General features: G+C 41.9%; 1 protein-coding gene across 8 annotated transcripts in view; it reads right to left on the bottom strand.

The window, feature by feature from the left end:
• dync1i1a (dynein cytoplasmic 1 intermediate chain 1a) overlaps positions 1-14,638 on the bottom strand; it is a 54,084-nt gene extending 39,446 nt beyond the window's left edge. For 2 of the 8 annotated variants that reach the window (XM_075449131.1, XM_075449129.1), the window contains exons 1-7: positions 14,338-14,638; positions 13,528-13,661; positions 13,170-13,284; positions 12,650-12,737; positions 11,311-11,352; positions 8,495-8,554; positions 8,172-8,287 (exon numbers count right to left, since the gene is read on the bottom strand). In XM_075449131.1, the coding sequence (XP_075305246.1) occupies positions 8,172-8,287; positions 8,495-8,554; positions 11,311-11,352; positions 12,650-12,737; positions 13,170-13,284; positions 13,528-13,647 (541 nt within the window). In that variant the 5' untranslated portion in view covers positions 13,648-13,661; positions 14,338-14,638. The remainder of the gene's footprint in view (positions 1-8,171; positions 8,288-8,494; positions 8,555-11,310; positions 11,353-12,649; positions 12,738-13,169; positions 13,285-13,527; positions 13,662-14,337) is intronic. The other 6 variants (XM_075449136.1, XM_075449135.1, XM_075449134.1 and 3 more) reach the window with 4 other exon arrangements.
• Positions 14,639-15,261: the final 623 nt, after the last annotated feature.

Consider the following 15,261-nt stretch of genomic DNA (forward strand, 5'->3'; position numbering starts at 1 on the left):
CTGTGGCACCGACTCACTTTTCAGCACGTCATCTGAGCTGGTATTTGTGTCACTCAGACACAAGGCTGTCGGCATCTGTGTGTTTGCGAGTGTGTGTGTGGCACAGCTGTCAATTGGTGGTCTGTGTTTCCCACTCCGATGACAATGGTGTTTCATTTAGTTTTTACTGTAATGGGACAGATGGGACAGCCATATTTCTATAGGAAGTATAAAGGTCGAATCTTTCGAGGTTGTATTAAAATAGACAAAAGTATTCACAGATGCTTGAGTTTAATACCTATGAGGCAATGATGGCGCCGTCGTCCAATCTAATCGGATTTTATTGAATTAATTAAGACTTTGAAAGGCAAGAAATGATGGAGATTAATTGTGTGACTGTAATAGTTTATAGTACCATTATTCAATTTCATTTCATACAGAATCTCATAAAACCTGTCACTTTTGGCTGCTGATACTTTGAGGGAGCAACAGTGCATGTGTGAAGAGTGCTCCCTGCTGGAGAACTGCAGAACTGCAAGACACCTTCAGCCAAACCAGCGAGGTTGTCACATTTCTCTTCAATCTACTATTAAGAAGTAAACAGTGGAAAGGATCTGGAAATGTAAGGTTTGAATCGGCCGCAACTAGAATAGAATGGGATGAATTCAGAGCTAGCTGATTTTCAGCTGAATAGCAATATGAAACAAACACATTATTTAAACTTTGATTTAGTTTTGCTTGGTAAAATAATGTTTGCTGTTTGCATTGTTTAAAATAAACAGTCTAAGGGTTTGAACTTGTCATACAAAGCATTCACAAAGATTAAAACTAGAAGGAAAAAAAAGTACAGTAACTAAAGTATGGCTACAAGCCGCAAGGCTGGCTGTTGCAGTGAACCGCTACCCATTCAAATGAAAACCCCTGGAGAGTCGAAGTGATCTCCGAGTACAGAAGAGACCACCCAGGCGAACGTTAAAGACCCACTGTTGTTTTACACATGTATGAAAAAAATGCAAGGAGGGGGGACGGGGTGGGGCTCGCATGTCAAAAAGTCAAGTTCAACTAAATCCAAACCAAAAAAGAAGAAAAGGAAAACGGTTGAAAGCGAGCAGGGGGGGAAACATGAAACTGTATTTCTACTCATCTCAAGCACTCATCAGATGGCAAATATTATTTTGGATGATGGTCATTTTACCAAGAGAGAGAAAGCCAGAGGGAGGGAGATGAAGAAAGGGTACATGTACCTTATTATACGGTGGTCATAGGGGAAAATTGCAATCATCTGTGACTCACTTGGAATACCTTATACGCTGCAAAAGACTTCTTTTTTCTTTGGTATCCAGATTTTTTTCCCTTTTTTTAACAGCCATGGATATTTGGACAGAAATCGCTTGAGACCCTGCATCAATTTTGAAAGTGAAACAAGAGTGAAAACTGTGCCCTTTTGACAGCGATGGTAAAGAAACCAAATTCTAGTTGTACTACAAAGAAAGAAACTGAGAGGACAATTATGTGCGTCTGAAAGGAAAACACTAAGGGGGATCATGATAGCAAAACCCACGTCGGATCTGAGGAGCGTGCTTGTGGGCACACACAGCAAACGCACATTCAGTGCAGTATCCTAGAAACTGCGACCTCAAGTCACAAAACATTAAAATACAACTCTTACAGTAAGAGTATTTTCAGCGGAGCCATTTCAAAGTACAACAGCTGAGTACATTTTGTTCAGGGTCCTCGGGGTGCACTCACTGTGGTTATCCTCTACATGGGTTTTGCCTTTAGAAGACACACACATATGCTCACACACACACACACACACCCACGCACGCACGCACACACACACACAACCTCTGGTCTGTTCAGCCTGTTGTAGCCGTCTAGCTGGAACAACAATGTATGAGACAAGCGCTTCCATATGTGGCTGGGTACACACATATGCACGCATGTATACATAGACACATACAGAAAGAGGCGAGCGGCTGACCGTGCAAAATACACACTCGCGTAACCACATTCCTCCCTCCAGGATCTTGACAACTGCCCACATAACAATCACTAATGTCAGTTTCATATACAGTGAGGGTGTGTTACGTTCAGTCTTTTTCTACTTGAACGCAGCGTTGCTCTCCTGGATGGCAGAAAATCCCAATCGCACATTACTAAACAAAGTCACTATTTGACATCTGCCACAAAGTGTAATTAAATGTTAAAATAACCCTTACATTTCACAAGCAAGTTGTTGCCTGAGCTTTGTGTTTGACTTGAACATTACTGACTGAACTGACATCAAACTTCTTTGACGACTCAAAGTGCCAAAGGCTGGCACGGGTACACAGCTATTCGCCTCCAGAAATAGACATTTTATATTTATATACATATATATGTATATATCTATTTACATACTGATGTAAAACCGACGTATAGAGTGAGATATGTATAATAATATAATGTATAATATGTGTTTTGGTTTCATGGGAATTTCAAAGTGACAAGAAGCCACAGCAAATCAGACTTCAAATGATTACATACATGCCCGTTTCTATGGGAATCATCTTTTCACATAGTTCCATTTTCACTTAGTAGCATTTACAGTGATATATTCTGGTCCTTGACGCGCACCCCTGCAGCTAGAAGATTAGTGTTATTTACTTCAACTGTGAGTTGACATGGCGCTTCGGCTCGATTGGCTGGTGTGTGCTGGTGTGTATTCTCTGAGTAGCTTCTCTGTAGCACAAACAGTACGTAACTGTGTAGACTGTGACATTTTTTTAGTACTTAACTTTGCGGATCATAAACTCTTTCCTCACTTACGATGGAAAAAACAACAGCTTTGTTTAAATAATCTAATGTGCCCATTGGCAGCATATTTCAACTTTTTTCTTTTGCATCGTTTATAGTTTTTTTCTGCTACTGTCTGTAGTGACTTTGTACTGCGAGGGTTTGGTTCCACTGTTCCGCATTAGACAAAGTCACGCATATATTTCAAGAACTTGAATAAACTCGCTCTATAAACTCTTCAACTCTTGTAGTAATGAGTGTCAGACATGGGTTCCAATAATTGTGTCGCAAGCTTAAAATGCACTCCCGTTGGATTAAACCCATCTGGACATTTCTCATTTAAAAAAAAATGATGATAACCATCTGAAGTTCAGGGCCTGTTCGACGATATTTAAGATATTTGAGGAGTTTGCGGAGGTAATACCAAAGTAAACACTCTAAATGGACCAATGTGCTGCCAATGGTCAGGATCATTTAATAAATTTGGAGTTAGATTTCTTAACTGCTCCATTATGGGATAATATGAAGCTCATGTGACATATGTACATGTGTGTGAGGTTCACGTGTGTACATTTCTGTGGATGTGTTTACTCCTGTTTATTTCGCTGTACATAAGCGTGCGATACGTGTTTACACTTATAAGCCCAAATGCTTGTGTGGAGGAGAGTGACTATTTACAATAAAGTAGGGTGTGTCTTCTCAGATTAGTGCCAGGACGCGAGTTTCTTCTTATAATCTAAAGACAATTACCAGTCCAGAAAATGTAATAAAAAAAAAAAAAAAGAAAAAAAAAGCCTCTGCTGTAAATATATTTAAGGGCTTAATTTTTGCCCAACTACATACCCGATCTGTACGGAGCCTGAAAACTAATGGGCCAGAAAGTAAAGCAGAGGTTGGAAAAGAGAGTCCCAGACACATAGTTTTGCATACAGACATACAAACATTAACGTAAACTCTTGACCATTGAACTTTTAACCCCGAGAAGGGGGTTTTCCAGCTTTGCGATATCAAATTTTACACAAATACACAAAGAGTTATTCTCTGAGGGTTTGCTTCTGGTTCGCTGCAAACAATTACTGCCTTAGTATCAGAGCTACCTCTTCCTCCCGTGGTAGCCTCTAGGGCTTCTCCTCTATTCCTTTCTGCCTTCCATTACTCTTGTTTATTCTCTGGTGACCACAAATTTCTTCTCACCTTTTACCATCTTTCCCTCCTCTTTCCCTCTCTTTTTCTCTCCGTTTCACCGACTACTTTCCACCGTGGCCTTTTATGGTTCTTTTAAAGCTCCACTGAGTGGAGCTGATTTGTTACAAACGGGCTCACACGGTAAAATGCAAACTTGTCTACATGCTAAGTGTTTACCATCCACCTTCATTTGACTGTTGTCTTCACATCAACAGCAACCAGTCAGCTTACTGACTGGTTGCTATTGATGTACTGATGAGCCTCCGGACAAGAGGTGCAGCAGTTGGTATTCACGCAACAGTCAACTAATGGTGGCGAAGTTGTAGACTTGTGTTTGCTTCCATTTTGTTCTTTTTAATGTGGTTTAAATCTGCAAAGTGCAGTCTAATGTGAAGAAATCCATTGTTGGATGGCGTAGATTGACCTCACAAAACACCTAGAAATACAACGTTACAAATAACAGCACAGCAGCTGCTGCTATGTCAACACCGCTGCCTTCTGGCTGCGATGCTACAACCAACGACCACTAATATTTTCAGCTGTTGGGAGACCATTGTCTCCCGTCTATATTTGAATGGTCTCTAACCACAATTGTTTCAGCTGCAGGGAGACAATTTTGAAAACAGCCATGCTTCTAAATAATGCCAGGCACATCGCACACATTGCATCATCGCACACTATCTTAGACCACTGGATCCAGATCTGTTTGGCTGTGCGATGACACTACGACCCCAAGAAAAATGATGGAATTTGTTGAATAACATTTTTATTTTATAACATAAATCGACAAAACTCAGGACCCCCAGGTTTCTGATACCGCAGTGACTGCGTTGGAGTCCTTTTGGCGGTGTGACGGCGTGCTGTTCGCCTGTGGATTTCAGTCTTCTGCTCTTGAAAAGAAAAAACCTCATCCAAGGTGAAGGCGTAAATATGGATGGTGCCAAGCTGTAAGTTATGTGATTTGTAGCATTGAGCTATACAAAAAAAAATATATACGGTAAATAACCCTACATAGATGAAACTGTCCAGCTGTCTCACCGCAGTCATTGCAGCCCTTTTCAGTCTGTCATGATCCTTGGATTTCTGTGTTTTGTTGCCGATGTTCTCCTTTTTTTTTTCCTGTTTTATTTTGGTAAATCCTGATCTTTTGATCGCTTCTGTTAGTTTCCAGCTTCCTCGTCGCACCTGGTTTCCGTTGCTGATTGCCTCGCCTGCCTTTCCTTTTTATAATCCCTCCCTCTGTAAATATCCTCCTGGTTTTTGTTTCTTCCTTGCCAGATCATTGCATGTTGTCTTTTGCCAATGCGATTCCCTCCAGGTTTGTTCTTGTAACTTGTTTTCTCTCGCACAAATCGCAACACAGTTACTTTGCAAAATGAATGCATCAGCTGAGAACAGTGAAAAGATTGCTGACAGTGAATCGTTTTTGGGTCAAATGCAAATGTTCTGATCAACCCGGTTCGATCAGAGGGTTAACACAGCTGACAACCATCTGAAACGCCCACAACCTAACACACTTTGTTCGACCTTAGTTGATCCAGTTCCGGTTGCACACAGAACTAGATCTTACTTTATTTCCCTTCTAAGTCCACAGACAAAACATCCATCCCTCACAACAAGCACGTCCATTCATACCAAATAAAAGCAGTAAATAGCTGGAGCCAACCGTGACCGGGGCTAATCCGATTGCCTGACACAATGGAAACTTAGTACAGACATATCAGTGAGCATTTAATGGGAAAACACACATACATCGATGGCAACACATCACAGTTACTAAACAGCAAATTAGTTACGGAAATGAAAAGCCTCTTCGTTCACAGGTTTAAATGAGTCTCACATCCGCAAACCTTTTGGGAGCTTCACAACACAAACGCTTGTGTTTGAACACAAACACACGCAGAGTCCGATCAAATCCAATTTGATCGATCAGCCTTCGGGCATCAACGCACGCTGCTTAATAGCATTCTCATGTCACAGACACGAAAGCAGCATGAGAGGTCAGAAGTTCATGAAGCCAAGAGAGAATCCTTGACTCATCAATAAGTTCCTTATAATGTGACCATCACATGCAGTTGAGCAAATAAATGTCACTATTACAAGTAGAGTAGAATGATAGGAAAATCACACCAAATAACAGAGAATAATGGGCAGAGAGGGCAGGAGAGATGTATTAAGGGAGGCAAATCAAGACCGAATTTAAAAGAAAGACAGTGACGTTTGTTGGTATCTGTTACTAGTCTTCATTAGATCGTTAAAACAAAGCCTCTGAACAACGAGGATGCTTAGGCTTTTGACAAAAACAAAAATAAGAAGCCTCAAGCTAAAATCACTGGCTACTGGTGCTGAAAGCATTTCTAACAGACACACACGCACTCTCTATACACACGTTTGGAATAAAAGTATTTAGTCGAGGGAAATCTTCCCCTGAAACACCAAGTATGGAAACAACCTGTAACATGAAAATGAGATGTGTGCGGCGAGCTCAGTTCAGCCATCAACAAAAGGAACTGGCCTGAACAAACACACACAGCCAGAGTGCAGGCAGGTGTAACCATCGACCCTCTTTTTTTTTTTTTTTTCCTTCTTTCTTTTTTTTCTAGACACACAAGCTTTTTGGTAGTCTGCAAAAGAAGGGTCTCCTGAGGCCGAGGTCACCTCCCAGCAGACCACCGCGGCTCTGCTCTGGTTCCCAGATGTTTTCATGCACACCCGCATATGCAGGCACAGACCTCCTGAACTTGCTCTTGGAGGCTGAAAACAAACAAACCTAAATGGAGCGACGTATAGTATTGCTGTAGGCGATAACCATTCAAAGTGTGCGTGTGTTTGTTTATATGTTTACGCCGACTACTTGCCCTTCATAAAGGGTGTTGTTTGTCCTTATCAAATTGCCAAGTACGCTTCAGCGTTCTGCATGTTTGTTTACTGAGCCCTGCATGTCCGATGGGAGCATGACCGAGACGAATTAATTGTGTCTCTTTTTATTGATACATGTTAACACACATGAGTAGGTGCATGTGCGCTTGTAGAATAAATCATCTATTCCTGGGTCTGTCAAGAAAATTAGGGGAGCTGAAGCAGGCCATTCCCTATGCAGATCATGACAGACGTGTGTATGTGCTTGGTGGTTGCTGGTGGAGGTGGGGGGCAGTGAAATCCACATCAGACCATCTATTATAATGACAGGAAGCAGGAAGTACAGCCCCTTCAAAGTCACATGGCTGCCAGCTGTGTTGGCAGCAAAAGGAAGGAAGATAGAGAACATGATACCAAGTATTGGTGCGTGTGTGTGTGTGTAAGTTTGGACGGCCACTGTGTGAGTCTAATACTATTTGTATTTTCACTCAAACATGTGAAGAAGACGTTTCTGAGCGTAAACATTTGCATTTGCCAACAGCAAAGGATTCAAGTTCAATACAATAGAACAACCCAGACAATCCTCGGTCCAAACATTCATTCACCTACTACAGAAAAATGCCAAAAATACAGTATGTGCCTTAAATGTGCAACCACCGATCTTCTGCCAGTTCCGATGAGGGAATAAAGCTCAGCCATATGGCTCTGCTTAGCTGCTGCAGCTCGGCACACATGTGAACGCCCACTTGCAGAGACGCAAAAATGCACATTTTCACATGTATGCCCACGTAACCTCACAGTCTTTATGCAACCAAACCATAAAACTCAGTCATACACACACACACATGCGCGAGATCGCAACTTTTTTTTTTCCCACTCACCCAATTACAACCCACATCAAATCACAGGGGGCTGAACAGCAGCTTTTCTACTGAGGATTACTAAACTGTCTCTAGCTGTAACTAGTATCTGCCGTCAAAAGTTCAGTACTTTGTGATTTGAAGGACATCAAAGAACAAATGCACAGATGTACATCTTTCAGCACGTACAAAAAACACTCACTGCAATCCTCCACCGTCCATCAAATGCCTCGGGTGAAATGCATATGTCAAACGCATGATGCTCTGTGACTGAAGACACCGTAATTGTCAGTTCAGACACTTGTCTGTGCAGCTCCTCTGTGCTCTCTAAATCCCTCCAGGTTCGCAGGGTTAAATGGTCGGCCAAAGCAGTATCAGTATTTCAACCATACAAACGAACTAGACAACCAGATTCTGTTTGAATCCGAGAAAGGCTGTTTTCGCCTGGATGGATGATACAAAATGTCAGAGTGTTTTTAAAGTCTCTCCACCACGCATATAAACACTTACCTTCAGACAGGTGGGCACTGAGTGGTGTCTGTGTCTCCTTGCTGTAAGAGACCACCTCTTTTGGAAGGAAATCTACCTGTGTGATCTTAGAGGCCCCCAGCTTTTGCATCCTCCGCCTGGATGAGAGAGATGATGTTCTCATTAGCATGGTCATATTGTTCAGAAAATCAAAACTAGAATAGAAAGTAACACACTTAGCATTTGCTATTTTCTTTAAGTCTTTTGGTATGATGCATGCACCGCAAAAATAAGGTGTTTTGCAGTGTGTTTCCTTTTTTTTTTTTTTTGCAGACAGTGAACAAGAGGAGAGGAGAGAGATGTACCCGAGCTCAGAATCAGCCTGCAGCTGCAGCACAGAGGGGTCTGTGTCCCACTGCAGTGTCCTGGTGTCACCAAAAGGGGGAGCAAGAGAGGACACACATGTTTACAAACATTGTAACAAACACACAAAACACTGGAACACACGTCTCAGTGGGGCACAAGAACGTACCGCCACGCATGTGCACACATACACTCGCACATAGACCACTTAGCTAGAGAGCTGCTTTAACACCAACATTTCGATTGAACTTCATGCAAAAAACGCACCTTAAAAAGGCGAATGTTTCCATTAGTGGATAAGTTGTGGGATGACACTTTCGTTCATCATACACTCATGTACACTTTTTATTTCTACTCATATCTTCTGAGGGATTTCTCGGTCTTAACAACATGGACTTAAAGTGCAGAGTACCATCTCTTAGAGGGTATGCACATCCAAATTGGAGAAAGGAAGACCTTTCATGAACTGATAAAGATATAATAAAGGAAGTTCCCGCAGCTGAACGTGACGCAGCTTTAATTCGGTGACATTTCAGCGACTGAAACAGGGGATTCTTCATATTAAAGAGTTGTAATTCTTTAACCCTTCCTCCGATTTGCATGCGGAGATGGGCAAATTAAAGTTTTAAGGTCCCATTCTTATGTGACTCTAACTTGAATCCAACAAATGTTGAGTCAGTGTTTAAATGTGCACAAGGACTTTAAGCTGTAAACAAGCATGTGCACACATTTAAAGGGTAAATCTGAGATCTGGAAAATAAAAATGATTCAAAAATAAATATTTATCTTGTTTTACATACATATTTAAAGTAGCTGATACAAATCATCAATTCATCTGATTGAGAACAGAGCTGAGCTCACTCATTATTTGTCAGAACTTCTAGCTCGTTCCATATCAAAGAGTTTCTAAAAGGTAACGAGTTGTATGACAAGTGGGGCTGAAAAATACCAGCTGTGAAAGAACAACACAACAGCTATTGATGATACACTCAGGGAGAGGAAACACACGCGTTAGACCTGCAGTCACACAGAACCAGAGGTCCGTTTCACGTAGCAGGTTTAGTGAAAACTCTGAGTTGGTTAACCCTGAAATGAGGGAAACCCTGAGTTTTCCGTTTCACAAAGGGAGGTAACTCAACCCCGAGAAAGAGGGGTAACTCTAGCCTGTTTCACAAAGAGAGGTAACTTAACCTCACGGTCAGTTACCGGAGTAACAGACTCTCTGAACCTAACCTGGTCGGGACCAGGTTTTATTCAAGAAACCTCGAGTTTCTTTCTGTCTCCGCCCTCTTTCAGCCACACACGCCATTTGATTTCTTCATTCATTCAGTCAGCAGAGCGAGTTCTTCTACTTCTAGAAGTCCATTAGGCACAGTAGGAGGCGACTTTTTTCACCAACATGTCCTTTTGACAACGATCCCGTGGATGAAGGTGCAGCATTATTGCGCAGAGAAATAAATATTCGTCGGAGATGGTTATCAGACCGCACATAGATTTTTGCATTTACAGACAATTATCTTTTTCAGCACCCGTTTTACGGGCATCTGCCTTCTTTCTGTTGGCTCAGTAGAAGTCTGTGTTAGTTTAAGTAGGCTTAATTATTTAACAGAACATGATATAGATGATGACTAAATTGTCCTTCGGAGTGACTGTGAGTGTGTATGGTTGTTTGTCTCGTTTGTCTCTATGTGGCCCTGTGATGGACTGGCGGCCTGTCCAGGGTGTACCCCGCCTCTTGCCCATTGACCGCTGGGATAGGCTCCAGCCCCCCCGCGACCCGACTGACGGATTCAGCGGTATTGATAATGGATGGATGGATGGTATAGATGAGAAGACATAGTTTATGTGTATGAAAACAGCATTATGTTGGGAATAAAATAACTGCACAGTCAAATAGCCACTTAATATTTACTTTACAGTGTAAAACATGATCAAAATGAGGTACCTCCATGCCGAGGTCTCACCTGTTTGAACAATGTTTTTATATTTCATCTTAAACTGCTGCCAAGTGCGCTTCTCCCCTGCGAGATTGCACCTAAATGAAATAAATGAATGGGCTACCATTCAAGCAGTTTCCCTGTAATATTATTGTGATTGCAAAGGACTACATTTAAACTTACACTTTTGCTGCTGCAACGGTGTTGCACTTATTTCTAAAAACGTATTGAAACTCGCCGTATGAGCGCATTAAGATTTCCAATTCGAGATGTGTGAACAACGTAGCCCCTCCTCTTCCCCGTTGCCAAGGTGACTCGTCGAATCGGGGCTCCATTGATGCTGGCTTTTTAAAGTTTTGGTGCACGCGCTAAACTCAAGGTGAACTTACTCAGAGTTGATTAACCTCACTCAAATCAGCGTTTCTGGAACCGAAAACTCAGGGTTTTCTATCTCAGAGTAGATCAACTCAGAGATCAGGAATAGACTCAGAGTTGGTTGAACCTGCTACGTGAAACGGACCCCAGGTGAGATTGCCAAGAGAGTGCATTTCTTTAGCCTGACAGACTGGCTGTCTTACACTAACACAGACGACACTGTCAACTCTGTGAGGAGTGAAATGACCTCTGTGGCTCAGCTCATGCAAGCACGAATCTTTCAACCTGGTATTAGAGGAGACAGGAGGGCTTCCGACACAAAGACAACAGAGAAGAGTGCAGACATAAAAAAAAAAAGCAGGGGCACTGCTTTGTTTGGATCTAAGAAATCAGGATGGGCACATTGCCGTAAGAGCACTGACACCACTCTGCGTTACGGGGAACTTCTGCGAAGAAAAGGCAAAGGGTGGGTGGGCTGGGTTTATGTTTGACATGAAAACGCTTACCTTGAGGTCTCTGCTTGGGACTTGTTTTTAGACAAACCTGACCTATGAAGGGACACACACATACACAACCACGGATGGAGAAGCTCAAAATGGCATGCCATCACCCAGGGTGGATTTGGGGGATGGAGAAATAATCGTTCGATGCAGGCATTAGTGCGAACTCACCAATTTGTAAAATCCAATTGGTAAAAGCTAAAAAGAAATGAATCATTGTAAATAAGAGCATTCCTCTCTGCGACTAAACTTATTGGACGTTAGCTTATTCTTCAGCCCCAATTCCACCCTTGGAACAACACATCACTGATGATCCCTGAAGGCACCACGCGCACATCGACCTCGCAGTCTGCGACCATTAAAAAGCAAATGGGGAGCGCTTGATGACCACGATCGTCTTAGTATTGTCTGTTATTCACCAGAGCACCTACGTGTTGAAGGTAAACACCCGCAGCACTTGTCTGATGAGCAATGAATAGATTAGCGTGTAAATACATGCTGCAGTAGCAGAAACATGTAAGATGCGTTACCTTATTAGTGTGTGCAGCCCTCAGAGCATTGACAGGAGCAGGGAGGGGCTTATGTTTTGTCACTTGTGATAAAATGAGCTACTAGCCCACACCAATCTAATAATTCATGCCATAATGGTCCACACTGAGAGCAAAGACCGCTTCCTGAAAGTTTGCTGACACTGCGCTTCCTCTCACACATTTCTGAGAATTTGCGCTTCCAGCTGCTTTCCAAACTCGCGTTTACTACGAGGGAAAGAGTGCGGCCTTTCAAAACCCGCTGGAATGCATCAAAAAGCTGGACAGTGGTCATCAGAACACAGGATGCCATGAGAAATGACACTAATACCACACGTGAAACTAAATGAGGCAACTTAAGCCGTAAGCGGCGTCCATCCTTACCTAAACCTGTTGTGCCAGGATCAGAAACGGGAAAGGTGTAAAAAAAAAAAAACAATAGAACTATAGTCATGAGTCCCTGTCAAAAGCCCCTTGTAATTATTACCATTTTCACATATTATGTCTTAAAAGTCAAGGCCTGTGTGCCTCCACAAATTCGGGTTAATCGCCACCCTCTCAAAAAACACGACGCTGTACTGTAGAGTTTCTAAGTGTCTCATCTCCTCCAAAGGCGTCTAAATACGTGCAATGTTTCCCCTAAGAATTTTTGACAAATTACTGACCAATTTCTGTTTATCATTGGGAATTCCCCCAAAAAATAATACAATAGTAATGCAAAAAAGAAACTACATTTTTTTCAGTTAATCAAATCAGGTTTTTACGTCTCACATACGAGGAAAGACTTTTGACGTTTTTTTTTTTCGAGTCCCGCCTACCTGCCTGCTGCTCCCCCATCGACTGAGTCCTGGCTCCCCGTCTCACTGGGCGTGCTCATGGACTTGGAAGGGGACATGGGGGTCGGGACTAAAAAAACAAACACACAAAGCATCTTATATTAAACTCTTGGAAAGGGACAACTCACAGTTCTTAGGCTCTCTCTCGCTCTTAGGCATTGTTGACTTTGTATTTGTCGTCAAACTGCACTTTGCTTTCTGAGGCACGTTTATAACAACTTGAGCTAATATTAGGTATGGCAGTGACCCACTTTAGAGGAGTTTGGGGGTGTTATTACTCTTTCAGACCGCTAGAGAACAGCAATCTTCCAGAAGCTTTGAGGACATGAGAGGCACCTGGAGATTCATCCTAACGGTTTCAAAATGTTTCATGTTTATAATTGGTTCCTTTACAGTCAACAGCTGAAACAACATTTCAGAGCATATCATATCATGTCAGGATATCAGAATAATGTGATATTGAGGATTCAGTTATCGTTTGGTGTGTGAGGATGTCATGTACCTAGCGGAGGCTCCGGGGAGATGCCGATACTCTGTAGCAGGGCCTCTGTCTCCCTGCGCTTGCGGTCTAGGTCTGAATCTTCCGGGGTCACCTCTGTCTTCTGCTGGCTCTCTGACTGCTCAGGGCACCCAGGGAAACACCGAACACCGCAAGTTCAATAACAGATTCACAGGTCACACTTCAAGATCGAAAGGACAATTTGAAAGCGTGCACATGCTCGCACATTTTGACCCACAATTCCAACACCCACAAACCTCGGCTTTTATATGTTACAATCCGACAAAAAGCAGTCAAGCACACAGACAACAAACACTAGTGTGGGATACAATAAGAGTGGTGGCAGTGTGAATGTACTCACTTTCTTCCTTACCTCTTTCTTCTTCCTCTCCTCCTCCTTTCTTTTTTTTTCCTCTCTGATCTGGGCGAGGCGCTGCTTCTTCCGTTCAAGCTCTGCCTTTAAGTCACTTTTGTCCGACATGGTGTCCTGTAAGGCTTCAGTTAAGAGGGCCGTGAACTACATATTGATGCTGCCCCAATTTGCTAATACTTGAGTCAATACAGCGGCATGTTGCAGATTTACTGCACATATGAGTGTAATAGATCCATTATCTTGGAAACAAGGTGTTTGAAGCGAGGTCATGCTCACTCTCTGTACTGTAGGCAACATTTATGCAGCCACATTTTCTGTTCAGTTCCTTATTCTAACCATTCGATATAGAAAATGCTCTCAAAACGCAAGTTAATGCATCTTCATCTATTTTAATTGAATGACAATCTCATGCAAACACGTTCAAGAGTTGAGCACCACCTGGTTATATCCAGTAAAACACATCAGCAGGCATTAGTATGATCATTTAACCAAGAGCAGTGTCTGTATAAAGCTATGCAGGTTGTTTTACCCTCTTGGAAGAAAATAGCTGACACATATTTTGAAAAAGCACAAATCAAATAACTAAATCTAGAAACAGAAAATAAGCAAGCCGTTTTAGTGGCCGTTTAACTGACTAACGTTAGCAGGAATGAGTGGATTCGCAGTAAGCCAACTGCAAATGTGCGTTTAAGGCCTTGCCAAAAAAGTCAATAGTGAATTCTCCATAGATCACACAAAAAAATAGGCTTTTTCTAACACAAACAACGGTAAAATGAGGTGTTATTGTTTCACTCGTACCTTGTCCACTCGCAGTGTTACTGATGTGTCACCGGCAAAGATGCTGTCTCACTGCTTAACCTCGTTTTAAATAAATAAATAAATCAACACATCCTCCAACGTTGGCTCTAATAAAACAGTATGGAAGCGCCTGTGCTAACACCCAACGGGTCGTTGGGACGTCACCGTCTGGTTATTGAGTACACGGGATACAACAAGACATTTCAGCCACCGACTACCGAGATAAGGCATAAAGCAGGTGCAGTGAACGCCGATGCATCCCTAGGATGAGCAAGAGGATGATGTTGAGACGGGAAGGAGGAAATCCCACCTCTTCCTTGGTACGCGTTGATCTAAACAACACCGCCATCTTGAGGCCATTTGTAGAAATGCGTAGAGACCAGGGGCTGGATTCACAAAGCATTCTTAAGAAAAAAAAAGTTCTTAACTGGTACTTTTATCTTAACTTTTGTCATAAGAAAAAAGCTAAGAACATTCCATTTTCACAAATAAAATTCTTAAGTTTTTTCTTAACTTTCATGTTATCTTTTGTCTTAAGAACGATGTTAAGAATAATTGATATTCTTGAAAGCTTAGTTCTTAAGATTCTTCTTAGTTTTCCTCTTAACTTTAAGACAACCCTTCACCACATCTTTACACAGCAACAGAAAAAAAGGTAAGCTTCTAATATTATTAATTTGAACACATTTCTACAAAAAAGAGAGAACCTTTGTTTAAACTTATGTTATGTAAGTTTGTTACCAATGTTTTTGTAGATGTTTTATTAATTATATTGGGTAGGTTATATACATTAGGCTCCAACTTACAGTTAGCTATTATTTACAATGGGCCTTGTGTTTAGTATATAGGCTATTGAATGTAGCCCACAGCACTGAGATATGTTGACCATAGATCATGAGGCCAAGGCCTATTTAAGTTAAAAAT

This window comes from Odontesthes bonariensis, chromosome 18, assembly GCF_027942865.1.
Source record: "Odontesthes bonariensis isolate fOdoBon6 chromosome 18, fOdoBon6.hap1, whole genome shotgun sequence".
Lineage (NCBI taxonomy): Eukaryota > Metazoa > Chordata > Actinopteri > Atheriniformes > Atherinopsidae > Odontesthes > Odontesthes bonariensis.